Source organism: Oratosquilla oratoria, chromosome 33 (genome assembly GCF_046742065.1).
Source record: "Oratosquilla oratoria isolate Oo_2021 chromosome 33, ASM4674206v1, whole genome shotgun sequence".
Taxonomy (NCBI): Eukaryota; Metazoa; Arthropoda; class Malacostraca; order Stomatopoda; family Squillidae; genus Oratosquilla; species Oratosquilla oratoria.
The window spans coordinates 37,331,847-37,348,129 of NC_134809.1; the positions used below are offsets into that span (position 1 = coordinate 37,331,847).

A 16,283-nucleotide genomic window follows, 5' to 3' on the forward strand; every position below is an offset into this window, starting at 1 on the left:
GCAACTTCAAATTTACACTCTTTAAGCACTCTCAGAAAATTTTCATCTGGACCCAGGGATTTTGTACGTAGTTTTAAGTCTTTCAATCCATTTGACTACTTCTACCTAACTAATGCTGATATTATGTCTACTTTCTTCATCCCCGCCGAAAATCAGATCGCAATCTACTTAACCTCCTTATTAAACACAAAGAGAAAATATTAGTTAAATGTCTCGCTCATTTCTTCCTGAAATTCTATCATGACATCTCTGTCATTTTTAATTGGGCCTATCCTTTCCTTATTATTTCTATTTTCTTAAATGAATATGCTTCTGGAGGCTAGTGTCTGGTGGCTGAGGAGGAAGAATATTTGAGTGTGATATAGGCATTTGGGTGTTGTTTTGATGTTTCTTGGCATGTGTGGGTATTCTGCTATGTAGTGTACTGGGTGTGGTGATTTGTGGGGGCTGCAGTCTCTGTGCGCCTCTCATGTCAAGGTGATCCTCGATTTTGAATACTTCATTTTATTGTGTAAACGTCTTGTAGGTGTTGTATTTGTGCAGCCTGTAATTGCCTTTAAAGCTTTGTTTTGAAGGATCTGTAGGGTGTTGTGGGGCATCTTAGTGAGATGGCCCATGTGGGGCTAGCATAATTCACCACTTAGTTTATGCTTTGTTAGTATACTGTAGTAAAAGTTTCTTTGTTTTGTCCAAATGTTGTTCCTGCAATTGATTTAAGCCCTTAAGTCTATATGTGCATTTAGTCTTTATATTTGTGATATGTTGTTTGAATGACATGTATCATATGTTAGGCCCAGAATTTTGGGGTGTACTCTCTGTGTGTGTGTGTGTGTGTGTGTGTGTGTGTGTGTGTTTGTTGTGGATATAGTGGCACAATATTTATTTGTGTTCTATTGTCCAAGGCAGAGGTGGAAGGAGTGAATATGTGGGGTTGACCTAGGATGAGATGGATAGATGGGGTAAAGGGGCTTTGGGAAACGGGGGAATGTCTGTTGAGGAAGGACAGGAGAGGACAGAAGATGAGTGAACGGAGAATGGTTGTATATGGATGATGCTGTGATGCATGAGGTGGAATGGGTGGGGGATGGAGGGTGAGAGAGTGCGTGAGAAATAATTTGACGTAGCATGAGGGGATTTCTCCCCATCTCCCTTTCTGCATGAGGGGATGGAGAGGGGTCGCTGATTAAATGAAGCAGCCTTGCTGTGGATGTGCTGTTTCTTGTGACACTGCTTTTGACCCAGGGCAGTGGGCGAGATGCAGGGATGACCCATCATCCAGGAGGTGCCAAGAAAGAGGGAGGGAAGAGGGTGGAGGGGAGTGGAGTGTGATAGGGATGGAATGAGTGGTTTTTATGCCATTGTTTTTTGGCTACCTCCCTTATAAGGGGGGAAAAAAGCCTTTGGTATATGTAGTGAACCAGGTGTTGAGTGTGTTGAGGTATGGTTGTAGTAATTCTGCAGCTTTGTCTGCATTACTGTGTATGCATGTAATTGTTATCTACATAAGAAGCTGCATTTCTGAAGTGTTAGGTGTGGGTATACTGTGTATGTATAGTTTAAAGAGTGTGGGGGATAGAACTGAGCCCCATGGTACCCCATTCTGGTGTGTGAAGATTGGCCAGCCATCTTTTTGTATTATTGTGCACATTTACATTATATATTTGGTGAGATTGTGATAGATGACATTGAAAGCCTTACTAATGTGAAGTGTTATGAGAAATGTTCTGTGTGGGGGCTTATCTAAATTGATGCCATCAAAAACTTTGTGTGAGGTTTATCAGAAGAGTGTGGAGTGTAGTGGGAGGCTCTGAGAGAAATTGCCTCCCAGTGTGGGTTTGTGGATTTTCCACCACGTGAAACTCGAGGCAACAATTGATTGACTGACTTGTGGTCCAATCTGGTAGCTGTTGCCAGTTACCTAAGAACAATGCACCTCTCTCAAGAGCGACCTTGGGCAACAGACTGATCCCCATTTGATTTTCCAGCAGCTATCAAATGTCTTCAAAATATTTCTGTTTTCCAGATTACCCAAATAATTTCTTTATCTTTATACCTAAATTCCAACATCATCTGCTAACCATGTTTTCAACATTATAGCAATTTAATTTTTCTTACCTTCTGAACCAAACTGTCTGGAGCTTTCAGAAGCCTGCAGTACTATTTTGTTTCTCTCGTGTATCGCTCCTTCTTCCTGCAGTACCTTCTCACCCTTCGATGCAATATTGGGGGGGCTTTCCTTAATGCCGCCAGTTATCTGCTCCTCACTCAAGTCCGAAGCTTTTTCAATTACTGATGAATGCTGACCACTGAATCGAGCACAACCCCCTTGTCCAAAATCACACTTTATCAAAGTTGGATGGAAAGCACTATTTGTTACAATGCCAGACTTGTTTTCACTTAACAGTGTCCTGCTTTCTTTATTGTCCTGTTGAATATCTGAGGCACATTCCTCTGATACTGTTACTTCTGATTTGATAATACGAGTTTCCTGATCCGAAACTTTTTCTACATCATGTGCTTGCTGTGAATAAAATATAGGTCTCTTATTGAGCAAAAAACTGTGTGGATTGTTATCTTCTGATTTTGTTACATCAAGTTGCCCTCCAAAATTTTCTGCTCTTTTCTGCTTGTCACCTATTACCAAATTTGATATCCTGATGTTCTCTTTACTACCATCAATATCTGACTCCCTCCCTACAGTTTTCAACCCAACATCCTCACAATTTTTGTTCTGGATTGACGTGTCCTCTACGATAGATTTAGTTACAGTGCCAGGCTTACAGTGTACAAGAAAATGTTCATTCTTATCACTTCCAACTTTAGGCACTGAAGTTTGTGCTGTACATGAAACTTTGTTAATAATTTCCCCTACTGAAGGTTTTGATCTGCTACCTTCCTCACCAGTCAGTTTCAAAGCAGAATTTCCTTTAAAGACTTTGTCACTACTACTTTTACTTCTGCTAATTATTTGGTCTGATCCACCTCCACTATCCTTGCAAGATCTTACACTTCTGGTCAATTCTGAAGAACTATCTCTAAGATCTTCAGAATTTTCTTTTTTGAAAATCTTACACAACCCTTCCTTTGTTGAGGCCTCCTCAGAGCATGTGGGGTCAGTGAATATTTCACCACCTTCTTGAGATACCTTGGGACCTACAGAAGTATGTACTGAACTACTAGTTTCCTCTTGAATTTCTTTTTCACCACCTTTGGATATTCCTACAGAGGTATTCACTGGAGCTGTTCCACTGCAATACTGAGAGACTGAAGCCCTTTGACCTTTTGTTGCACCAAAGTATTCTTCCTTTGGACAAGATACCTTCTTTATGCCCCCTTTTGTATTCTCTTCCTTGAATAATCCCGTGCTTTCTTGACCACTAGGCTCTGTTGGTAATCCCTGCTGAGGTTCAACTTTGCACTTCTCTCCGAGCTCACCCTCTCCACTTATTTTATTTGTTAATGAAGAAAACTTGGACCTTTCTATTGGACGAGGTTTTTCTATTTCTGGTATTTTTTCTCTTTGAGATAAGGCTACTGTTTCTTCCTGCAACAATGCTCGATTTTCACAGTCATCAGGTGTGTTAACCCAGCCTGAAACCTCTGATGTAGATTCCTTTTCAGAAACCTTAATAGTTTTCTTTGCAGAATCTTTTGCAATATCTGTGTTCTTGCCTTCTGCAACTATGAGCAACTTTCCTTTACTGGACTCTTCACATGCTACTTTTTGTTCCAACGACTTTGCTACCGTAAGTTTTTGTTCCGAAGTGTCAGGGCCCTGTAAAACCTTTGGTGTAGAATCTGCTTTCTGAAGTCCTTGTACCACCTGCTGGGGATAGTTAGGAGCTTCTCTATTTTGTCGATTGGTTAATTGAATAGTTTCTTGTAAGGACACCTGCTGTGGAACTTCAGCTGTACCTTCTAAAAAAACAAAATTTTTCTTGACCTTTGGTAAAACCTGTACCTTTTTATCTTGTTTAGATTCTTCTACAATATCCTGCTCTGCTACTTTTGATAACGATTCCTGATTAGAAGCTGAAGTTGTGTTGTCAATCAACTTTTCTTCCAATGGAAATTCCAAGTTAGTTTCAACCTGAACAACTGTTTTATTATCTTTCTGATTTAGAAACTCACTTCCACACTTGGAAGGTTCTTCTTTTCCAGTTGTCACTTTCAACTTATTTTTGGAGTCTATTTCCTCTCTTGTATCTTTAGATGTTGGCACAGAATGAAGCTTTAATGAAACCTCTTGTGCAACTTCAGGAATGATGACTACCTGCCTTGAAACCTTATCTTTTAACAATGATTCACTTTTTTCAACTTCAGAGTAACCTATTTCCCTCTGAGTTTCCTTCTTTTCATGAATCTCTACTGTAAATTCTTGCCTATTATCACTAGTTGGATTTGCCTTCTTCCTATTTTGAGGCTCTGCTTCACTTTCTTTCTCCTTTACCTCTATTGGCACTCCTTGATTTTTTATCAAATCTTTTTTCTCCTGATCTACTTCTGCTGCTTGGTGCTTTTGAACTTCAGATTTTAATTCTTCACTTTGAACCTCTTTTGCTGATAATGGCTTTCCTGAAAAATCTAGATATTTGCGTTTTTGCTTGTGAATCCCAGATTCACATACCTGTTCTGGAGAATGTGATGCAGTTTCCTGCTTATGAGAATCTGTTTCAAACTCCTGTTTCTCAAACCCTGGTGCTGATTTCTCTAAGATAATGTTTGCTGTAAATCCTTCCTTCTGATCCTCTAAAGGATTTTCAGCTACACACTTTTGAGTCTGAACCTTAGATTCAGATTCCTGTTTCTGTACCTCAAGTGATACTGTTTTTTGAACTTCAGGTGTACACACCCACTTTTTAGCCTCTAGCACCGACTTCTGCTTTTGAATCTCTTGCGTTCTTGTCTCTTCTACAGTCTCAGGTAATAGTTCCTGCTTTTGAACTACTGATATACCACCCTGCTCTTGAGCTTCAAGATTACCCACTCCGTCAGAAGAATTTTGAGTACTTTTTTGCACTTCAGCCTCTAGTGCATTATGTTCTTGAGAACCAGATTTAACATTCTCCTCTTTAGATTTAGGTTTAGCTTTGGATTTTCTAAAATGTGGTAAAATTTCTGGCTCCTTATCCTTTGATGTGGCTTCCCATTCAGAAGTCCCTAATGTTGCTTTTGTTTCTCTAAACTCTTTTGCAACTTCCTGTATTTTGTTTCCTTGTGCAGCTTCCCTTTGGTAATATTCTGATGTAGCTTTTTGTAACTGGTGTTTATGGGTAGCACCTTCTTGATCCTTTGATAAATATTCCCACTTGTGAACCTTTGATGTAATTCCCCTCTCCTGAACTTCTATTTTACCTTCCCCACCTTGAGCCTCTGGTGTGGACTTTTCTTGAACACTTGGTGTTGGTTCCTTCTCTAGAGCTACTTGTGTAGTTTCACACTTTTGAGAATCAAGTGTTGCTTTCTGCTCAACAATCTCTATTTTAGCTACACTCTCTTGAGCCTCTAATGTCTGTTCCTGTTCCTGAACATCAGGTGAAGCCTTCAGCTCTCGAGACTCAGATTTTTTTGTATTATCCTGTTCTTGAACCTCAAAAGTAGCTTTTGATTCAGCTTCTTGCTTTTGAGGCTCTGTTATTACTTTCTGCACTAAACACTTTGGTGCAGCCTCCCACTTTTGAACCTTTGGCGTAATTGTCTGCTTTTGAGTCTCTGGTGTAGCTTCTTGTTCTCTATCTTTAGTTTCTTGACCTTTAGCCCCTTGAGTGGCTACCTGCTCTTGATCTTTTGGTGTTGTAATACACTCAAATGATTTTGTTGTAGTTTCCAACGATTTTGTCTCTGGTGGAGTTTCCTGCTCTCGAGTCCCTTGTATAGGTTTCTGCTCTAATGCCTCTGGTACTTCTTGCTCTTGAGTCTTCAGTGAAATTCCAGGCTCTACATCTACTGCTGCAATTCCGCCTTCATGAAACTCTTGTGTAGTTTCCTTCTCTTGAGCCTCTTCTGTTGATTCCTGTTCTTGAGTTTCTGATAGAACTTCCTGCTCTTGAGCTTCTGATGTAACTTTCTGCTTTTGAATTTCTAATGTAACTTCCTGCTCTTGCGAAGCTTCTCTCTCTTGATCCTCTTCTGAAGCTTTCCACTCCTGAGCCTCTGGTGCAGTTACTTGATCTTGATTTTCTGAAGTAGCTTCTTGCTTTTCTATCTCTTGTTTAACTTGAGTACCTAATGAAGGTTCTTTATCTTCAACAGATTCAATTTTTATATTTTGAGTTTGCACTGCAGTATTACAACTATGAAATCCTTGTCTAAATTCTTCCTGTATCTCTGATGCACCTTTCTGTTCTGGTTTACCTTCCCTTTCTAACACCTGGGGTGCAGACAAACCTTTACTAACCCCTACAGTGGTGCTAGTCACAGTGAAAGCAACAGTTTCCTGTCTTTTATGATTTGCTTTACATATTCTATTTTGAATATCTCCACTACCACATTCTCCTCTGATCTCTGGTACACCTTTCTGACTTGGAACTCCTGAGTCAAAATTCTGGCAGTAAGTCTGCTGTATGGTTTTGCACTCTTGAACTTTCTGCAATGACTCAGATGAGGATTCACCAAGGGCAAGCTCCTTTAATCTGTGCCTTTGGTGTTCTGATGATTCCTCTTTAAGATTCTCAGACAATGATTTCTGTCCTTGATTATCCGATTCTGCTTCTGGCAATTCTGATACAACTTCCTGCTTTGGAGTTTGGTGTATACTTTTTTCTTCAGGTGTTTTATCCAAAGCTTCCTGCTTTGCTGCCTTGGGCAATTCTTCCTGATATATTACCTCTACTGAAGGTTCCTGAATCTTTGGCACACCTTGTTTTAAAAACCTTGACGCTTCTTTCTGCTCTGTGACTTCACCTTGGGTAGCTTCCTGCCTTTTAATTTCCAGTGTAGCAACCTGTTTTTTAGTCTCTGATGTGTTTGGCTCCTCATACACTTCTGCCACAGTTTCCCTTGATATTTTCTGTCCGAGAACTTCACATACAACTTCCTTCTTTGAATCTACTGGTGCAACTTTCCTATGGATAACATTTTCTGAATATACATGTCCTGAGCTTTCTAATTTAGGTTCAGGGTCAATGTCTTGTAATCTGTGCTCATCAGACTTTTCTGTTGTAGCCTTCCAGATTTGAATATCTGGAGTATCAGAGCTTTTTGCAACACCAGACTTCAAGTCACGAGAAGAAAGTTTTGGTGAATCTATTTTTCTTTCATATAAACCTGTTTCACCTGGTGAAACAGTTGTACACTCTTGCTCTATCTTAGGTGATACTGCAGTACTACTTTCAGCAACTTCTGACGACTTTTCCACACAATCTGATGAACTTTCCTTGGTACTGATAGAGTATGTTTCTGGAACCAATGTCGTTTTTTGCTTTAAGGCTTCTGTACTGCTATCAGGTCCCTGTGTTTCTGATGAAATATTGGTTACAATATTTTCTCTTTCCACTTCCTGAGATTCTGACAGATTCGTCAATTCTGAGAAGTTAAGATGTCCCTTCTTTTGAACTTCAAAACTTAGTCTCTCAAATACTTCTTGTATTGATGATTTTCTATTTTCTCTTTTCAATGACCTGTCAGAGGTCTCATTATTTGAACTGAGCCGAGTCAGTGATCCTTCTAATATATTTCCTTTTTGTGAGGAGTTAGATGTACTTTCTTGGACAAAATCTTCAGTTTTACTTGTTGCTAAAACCTCATCTTTCAAAGATGACTTTCCAGCATTTTCTGTACTACCCACTTCTGTTATCCTTTCCTCAGTGGGTTTATGTGCTTCCTCAGAAATCTCAACAAGAGAATTCTTTTTTGTACTAAAGGAGGGATCTTTAGAAGTATTTGACTTTACAGTTGACCTCAGAGAATCAGAAGTAACACTGGATCCCTGAAATACTGTGCTATCAACAGAAACTTTAGGAGATATTGAATCGTCCCTCACACTTTTTGATATAGATCCATCATCTGATTCATTACATACATTCCTATTAGCTGAAGCTTTATTTGATGAACTATCACTTAACACCTTTGATGAAGTCCTATTGGACACCTTGTTGGTTGACGTTTTTGGTACTAGACTACCTTCAACTTCTTTGGATAATGATGGACCCAAAGAACCTACTTTGGACACTGTAATGTCAGTTAAACTTCTAGGTAAATCATAAACATTTAATGCTCCTACTGGTGTAGTGTCACAGGATGCTGTAGGTGCTGTCCTATCAACAAACGCCCGAAGTGTAGCGCTTTCTGTTGAGGTTTTAGCTTCAGTACTCTGTGAATTTTTAGGTAGTGCAATATCATGTGAAATCTTTGAAACTGTACTGCTGATTGAAATTTCTGGGGCTGAGCTGTTTGATGAAACTAATATATTACCACTCAAACTGTCAGATAAAGTATTGTCAGTTGAACTTTCTGGTTCTACACTTCCAGTTACTGTAACTGAAGATAAATCCTTGGCTTCTATATGTTTTGATGGATCCCTGGATACTACAGATTCAGATGAAACACTGAATACTGTCAAGTCCAATAAATTTTTTGGTGGTGAATTGTCAGATGAAACCTTCAATGTTGAACCATCTGATAATTTTACAGGCAATTTTTTACTCCTAAAAGTTTTGGGTACTGAAATGCTATCTGAAATATTGGTCACAGCAGTGTTCGGTGAAAACTTGGACGATTTGCTGTCTGACGAAACTATAAACTGGCTTCTTGAAGTTTCTGAAATTGTATCACTGCTATTAGGCAAGATGCCAACTGAATCTTCAGATTCAGCATTTTTTATTACATCGCATTCAATGCTGTCATCAGTTACTGGAGTAGCACATTCAGGCGAACTGTCAAGTAAATTACTTTCAGCTGATGTCTTGGGTATCAACTTACATGATACGCTTTTTTCGGGTAATATATATTCATTCAAAGGTGCACTTTTGTGTGTTTTATCTCTACAAGTTACACTACCAACTGAAGGTGTGCTATCTACTAAAACTGGTTTCTGTAAACTGTCATGTGATTTAACAGGTACAGTTTTGATAGTGGGCAATACATTTGTACAAGGAGAAAATGGTCCTAGAGTATTTCTCTGCTCTTGAAAATCTTTAGGGAGAGTACCATGTGTATGTTCCTCTTCATTAAGTTTTTGTGATTGGTCTTTGGATTCTTTGAATGAATCACCTCCCTCCTTCAAATCCCTGGGCTTACTTGAAATCACAGGTTCTAATTTCTCCTCTTTTGAAACCTTGGTTAATGTACTGCCCCTTGCTGAAATTGGGCTTGATGTATTTTTGTCTTTGTAAACATATGGAGTAGCACACTCTATGTAATCTTCAACCTCAGAGCTACTGATTGCAGAAGCTTTCACTGGGGAGCCCTTTTCTTTAGAATTTGTTTCACGTTTTGGAGCAACTCTCTCTTGATTGAAATCTTTGGTTAAATTTTCTTGTTTAGCAACATCTGATACCTTCTTTTTATCTTTGGATGCCTTAGTGGTAGTTATTTCACCAAGATTTTCTGATGTCAAATTTTCCTCACTGGAATCCTTAGATTCACTAATATGATCTTGAGAAAACTTGTGTGTAGGGTTAGTTTTAATTTTTGTATCCGATGTAACCCTTCCTTGCCTGTAAGAACATTCTCCTTTGAAATCCCTTTCCTCTCTGACTGGGTTAGGGACGGTACTTTCTACCACAGAATCCTTAGTACAACTTAGTTTACTATGAGCCTTAAATGTAGTGTCTTTCTGCAAAGATGAACGACAAGAATTAGTTCCAACTATTCCTGCATCCTCTTTGAATGCTTTCAACTGTGATGTAACACAAGACTTCTCTTTACTATTTTCCTTTAAACTATCTTTTTCTTCTTTCAAATGTGTTGATTCTGGTAAAACCTTTGATGATCTTTGTACTCCTGGTGAATCAGTTTCACCTGATTCACTTTCTAAGCCAAGTTCTTGGGTAGAACCTTCTAAATCCTCTAGTGAAGGCAGGTTCTTAATTATGTCTTGAATGTTTGGTATTTCTTTCTCTTTCACATCACCTTTTCCTTTGAAAAATATAGTTTTAGAATCTGCCTCTGGTGAAAAATCACAAGTAATTAAATGTTCGCTTTCCTGCTCTGTCTCATTCACTTTACTTTGTTTCTCACCAATACATACAGACAAACGAGACTGAGACTGATCAGCCGCTGACTCTGAAGGCACTTGAACAGCACAAACACCTCTTTTACCACCACTCAAGCTACAATGCTTGTCCTTTTCCACTGTATCTTGATATTCTTTGCAACTGGACACTAAAGTACTTTCTACACTTGATTGTAAAAACCCTTTAGTTGTCTCTCTACATTCACTATGGGACGAACCTACATCCAAAGTCAATTTTGTTTTGATTGATTTTCTGTCTAAACAATGAGTGTCCTGTACTAGGCTAACCTTTTTCACTGGACACTTTGTAATACTTTCATTAATAGTTCCCCTTACCAAATTACAAGGCAAGCTTTTAAGATCACTATATTTTTTTTCCCCACAGCAATGCAACTGGGTTTGTTCTAGAGAACTTTTACTATTTGTAAAATCTGAATCCACATTTACTTCCTGAACATCCTGTACAGACGAAGACACTTCAGCATTCTGTGGACTGTCTTTGCTATAGTTATTATTTCGTCTAGAGATATCACTTTCAGCAACTTTGAAACATTCACTTTTATGGCCTCTAATAACTTCACTTGTATTATCTGTGTCACATAACTTTATTTTCAAAGAGGGAATTTTCTCATTTAAATCAAGATTACTACGTACAGTTTTAACTTCTAGCCTCAATTCACTCTTTCCAGCAGATGGGAGACAAGTTTCATTACCCTGAACTGTTCCTTTTACTGACTTCCGTCGTGACCTTCTTTGAGGAACAAATTCTTCCTCTTCATCTGAATCTGAGTTTACAAACTTCTCCAGAGATGCCCGAGTTAGTGCTTCGGCAGCAGCTCGAGCAGAACTTCGGCAAGGCCTCGACTCAATCAAAACATGCTGAACTGGCAATATTTCTTCACTAGCCTTTTTTGCCTCTTCACAAGGCTTCTTAACCTGCAATATACAAAAATTTCTTGAACCTATGTATTTACATATTTGTACTCTAAGGTTAAATTACTAAAATATCTATGAAATTTGCACTTAAATTTTGCAAAAATTCATCAGTTATACTCTTTACCAGCTATCATTTTTTTTTTTTTTTTTTTTTTACAATCAACACACTAGCTGAAAGTTCTAGAGAGATGAAAGCAGTTGCCAGTTATCAGTTCTCCACATGTGAAAAGTGCAAGAAATACAACACAAGTTCATAGATATCTTGAGCCCAGTCTGGAGACCAAATGTCAGCCCCACAAGGCTGCTCCTCCTGATGGAGGTGAGGGAGGTAAGTTTTTGAAAATGAGTAACTTTGCTGTCCATCATGCACAACTACAAATATAATCAAGATGCCAACACCGGCATCCTCGTATACCCACTCGCACCTCATGATGCCTACGTAGGTGTCATCATCACATTGAAGGGGTTAATACTGGCAAGAATCAATTATTTGTGCCACAGTTTATCAATTCTGTAATTCTTAAAGCATTTGGTCACATCCACAGAGATAATCAAGATGTGATACACTACCAACAACTCAACACAAGCTTCTAAGACATGACTGCCTCATAGCTTGTGTTGTCAGGCCAATATATCCAGGGCATATCTGAAAATTTTCCATTCCCAGATGTGTCAACAGCAATGTACAGGGCAGAAACATGGAACATGAGAGAGGAAGAGAGAAGGAGTTTGAATGTGAGATGAAATAGGGGTTACTAGGCTAGATAGAGTGAGAAATGAGGAGGTGAGGAGGAGAACAGGGGTGGAAAGGGAACTGGGAGATGGGGTTGATGAAAGAGTATTAGGATGGTTTGGACACATGGAAAGAATGAGTGAAAAAAGATTAGTAAAAGAAGTATGGAAGGCGGAGGTGGAAGGAGTGAATATGAGGGGGCGTCCTAGGATGAGATGGATAGATGGGGTGAAAGGGGCTTTACAAAAGAGAGGAATGTCTGTAGAGGAAGGATGGGAGATGACAGAAGATAGGGGTGAATGGAGAAGGGTTGTGCATAGATGAGGCTGTGATAGATGAGGCTGTGATCCATGCGGGGGTGTGGGTGGGGCATGGGGGCTGAGAAAGTACGAGAAAAAACACAGCCCGAAGTGATTCTCCCCGTCCTTTTCTGCATGAGGGGACGGAGAGGGGGGGTTGCCAAATTTATGAAGCGGCCTTGCTGTGGATGTGCTGTGTCTTGCGACACTGCTTCTGACCCAGGGCAGTGGACAGGATGCAGGGATGACCCATCATCCAGGAGGTGCCAAGATAGGAGGGAGGGAGGTGGGTGGAGGGGAGTGGAATATATGGGAAATGAAATGGGTGGGAGTGCTTTTTATGCCTTTTTCTTTTTGGCTACCCCCGTGTAAGGGGGAAAAAGCCTTTGGTATATGTATGTACATCTGAAATTCTAAAATCTTGATATTGACATAGCCACATACTTTCAAACTTGCAGATATGTGGAGGAGGAATGGGGATGGTTCAAGGAGGGAGTCATAAAGTGTGCAAGGATGGTGTGTGGAACAAGAAGGACAGGAGAAAATAGAAGAAAGGGTAGTGAATGGTGGGATGAGGAAACAAAGGTTGTAGAAGAGAAGAAGCGAGCTTTCACAGTTTGGTTACAAAATAGGACGAGGGAGTCATATGAGAGGTACAAAGAAAAGAGAAGTAAAGCAAAAGGTAAAGGAGGCAAAGAGGACAGCAGATGTGAAATGGGGTAAGAGTATGACAGAAAATTTTGAAAGTAATAAAAAGATGTTTTGGAAAGAGAGGAAGAGGAGGCGAATCAAGTAGAGAGGAAAAGGTAAAAGGTGCAGATGGAGAGATGATAATGGAAGAGAAGGCAGTAAGGGGAAGATGGGCAGAATATTTTAGGGAGTTGCTAAATGTGAAGGAGGATAGGGAGGGAAAGGTAGTTGCAGTGGGAAATGCGAAGAAAATGAGAGTGATGAGTGAGGAGAATGGAGGAGAATAAGGAAGGATGAGGTGAAGGCAGTTGTTAAGATGATGAAAGCAGGTAAGGCACCTGGTCTGGATGGATGCCATGCAGAATGTCTGAAAAAGGGAGGTACAGTGATGGTGGACTGGCTGGTGAGGTTATTTAATGTTTGCTGGAGAGAGGGTAGAGTGCCAGAGGACTGGAGGAGTGCCTGTATAGTTCCTCTTTACAAGGGAAAAGGGGACAAGTGTGAATGTAGTAGTTTCAGAGGGATTAGCTTAAGTGTAGTTGGGAAGGCTTATGGGAGGATCTTGATTGAGAGGATTAGGAGAGGAACAGGAGTAATTGGTGAGGAACAGTGTGGATTTTAGACAGATAGAGGTTGTGTAGATCAGATCTTTGTGGTAAGACAGATATGTGAGAAAGCTATAGGAAAGGGGAAGGATGTTTTTTGGGCTTTTATGGATCTGGAAAAGGCTTATGATAGGGTAGACAGAAAGGCACTGTGGGAGGTTATGCAGATATATGGGATAGGAGGAAAGCTTCTGGGAGCTGTCAAGAGTTTTTATGAGAGTAGTAGAGCTTGTGTCAGGATTGGAAATGGAGGGAGTGAGTGGTTCGAGGTAAAGGTGGGACTTCGTCAAGGATGCGTTATGTCACCCTGGCTGTTCAACTTATACATGGATGGGGTGGTGCGAGAGGTAAATGCAAGGGTAGTGGGTCAGGGATTGGAGATGGTTAAAGAAAATGGAGAAAAGTGGGAGGTGAGCCAGCTGTTGTTTGCGGACGACACTGCGCTTGTGGCAGGATCGGAGGAGGGATTGAGGAAGTTGGTGGCAGAGTTTGGGAGAGTATGTGATAGAAGAAAGCTAAAGATAACGTGGGTAAATGTAAGGTGATGAGATGTACAAGGGGTGAAAGTGACAGTAGACTGGAAGTGAGCATTAAGGGAGAGCGACTGGAGGAAGTGGATAGTTTTAGATACTTGGGTGCAAATGTGGCAGGAAAAGGTGGAGTGAAGGTGGAGGTAGATTGTAGATTGAGAGAAGCGAGTAAATGCCTTGGTGGATTAAAGAGTGTAATGAGGAATAGACATTTGGGAATGGATGCTAAGAGGAGACTGTATGAAGGAGTGATTGTGCCAACAGCACTGTATGGGGCAGAAACATGGAACATAAGAGAAGAAGAGAGGAGTTTGAAAGTGTTTGAGATGAGGTGTCTGAGAAGTATGATGGGGTTACTAGGCTAGAGTGAGAAATGAGGAGGTGAGGAGGAGGAGAACAGGGGTGGAAAAGGAGCTGGGAGATAGGGTTGATGAAAGAATGGAGAATGGTTGTATATGGATGATGTTGTGATTGCATGAGGTGGAATGGGCAGGGGGTGGGGGGTGAGGTAGTATGTGTGAGCAAAATTTGACGCAGCCCGAAGGGATTTCTCCCCGTCCTCTCCTTTTATGCAATGGGAGGACGGAGAGGGGGGTCGCCGATTTAATGAAGCGGCCTTGCTGTGGATGTGCTGTGTCTTGCGACACTGCTTCTGACCCAGGGCAGTGGACAAGGTGCAGGGATGACCCGTCATCCAGGAGGTGCTCAGATAAGAGGGAGGGTGGAGGGGTGAGGAGTGTATTCAGGGATGGAATGGGTGGAAATGATTTTATGCCTTTCCCTTTTTGGCTACCTCCCTTGTAAGGGGGAAAAAGCCTTGGTATATGTATGTATATATATATACGCACACACACACACACACACACACACACACTCAACTCTCATTTATCCAGACCTCGTTAATCCAGATTTCGGTTTATCTGGACAGTGTCTGGCTAATGATTTGAGTCAAGACAGCCGACAAATGAATTCAAACAATGCGTGCCTTGCGTACTGCCAGAAATGCCCGACAGGTGACAGCAGGTGTTTATAAACAAGTCTGGCTGACACTTGTAAACACCGTGTTTGGCTGGTACAGTGAGTCCTCGTAATACGGTACATATGTGTTCCTGAAAACCTTACCGCAAATTGAAATTACTGTATACCGAACCCAAGTTTCGACTTATGGCAGATGTACCTTCTCTGCTCTTTCCTCTTCAAAATATCTAATTTTACCTCCCAAAACATGAGCGGATACCACATCTGTGAATTTTTCTTACCGTAAATAGAACTGAAGGTAGTAATTACCAAACACCATAACTGTGAATCTACCGGATAAAGAATTACCGCACAAGGAGGACCCACTGTAATTGTAAACAATTTTGTGCCTTTTTCATTACAGATACCTTAAAAGTTTTAATTATGCCTCCCAAGTTTATTAAGCATTAGTGAATGGCCCTAACTATGGCTAAAAATAATTGTCTGGCTGATAATTTGAGTCCTAGTGTTTATGATGTCCAGGATTGGCTGGAAGAACAAGATGACCCAGGGTACCAGGTGATGACTGAGTACAATATTGTGGCTTCAGTTACCAATTCTGAGGGGGGAAAGCAGCAGTGAACGTGAGGACAATGTACTAGTCAAGAATGACCATCTACTCTGAGAACTTACATAGATGCTCTGCTAGACTACACAACGTACAGCACCATTCCAGAAACCAGTTAGCACTACGTATCTCTCAGGATGCCGAGGGAATTAATTATCAAGGAGCAGCACCATGGTAGCCGTCAAACAAGTCAACAACTTCTCTCCAGTTTGCCGTCCTATGTCCCCAGCCAGCCCCGAACCTGGTCCATCTGGTTTTACAGCCCCAGACATCATCCCCAAACCTGGTGCCTATGAAGCCATGAACTAAGAACAAGTTTTCTTGGTCCTGTAAATTATGTACATTGTACATATTGTTAAGGTAAACAAACCTATAGTTCTGTTGTCTTTTATTTTTTTTAGGCCTGTTATTTTACTTTAATTGCATTATCTATATATACATTTGTGTTATCCAGACCAGTTCCTGCACCATTTAGACCAGAAAATCGAGGGTCAAGTGTACAAAAAAAAAAAGGAGTGACCATGATTGGAGTTAACTAGAGTAACAGAACTACCTCATAGCTCAGGATTTTTCATTGAGATTAAAATATACTCACAAGACTATGTATTTAGTCCTTGTCCTACTAACCATTTAACCTCTTCACTCCAGGGCACATCGCACGTTTGGCAGCATTAGGTGCCCGATGTGCGATGTTGTGTCATAATAATCGCATTATAAAAAATAAAGTCAGT

The 16,283-nt window shown here is 40.4% G+C and overlaps 1 protein-coding gene across 6 annotated transcripts in view; it reads right to left on the minus strand.

Moving 5' to 3' along the window:
• Positions 1-16,283, minus strand: part of LOC143017840 (uncharacterized) — a 107,881-nt gene that overhangs the window by 44,795 nt on the left and 46,803 nt on the right. For all 6 annotated transcript variants that reach the window (XR_012965706.1, XR_012965705.1, XR_012965708.1 and 3 more), the window contains exon 5: positions 2,116-11,110. Coding sequence is in view for 2 of the 6 variants with exons in the window: in XM_076172776.1 (XP_076028891.1) it covers positions 2,116-11,110 (8,995 nt within the window). In the remaining 4 variants the exon portion in view is untranslated. The remainder of the gene's footprint in view (positions 1-2,115; positions 11,111-16,283) is intronic.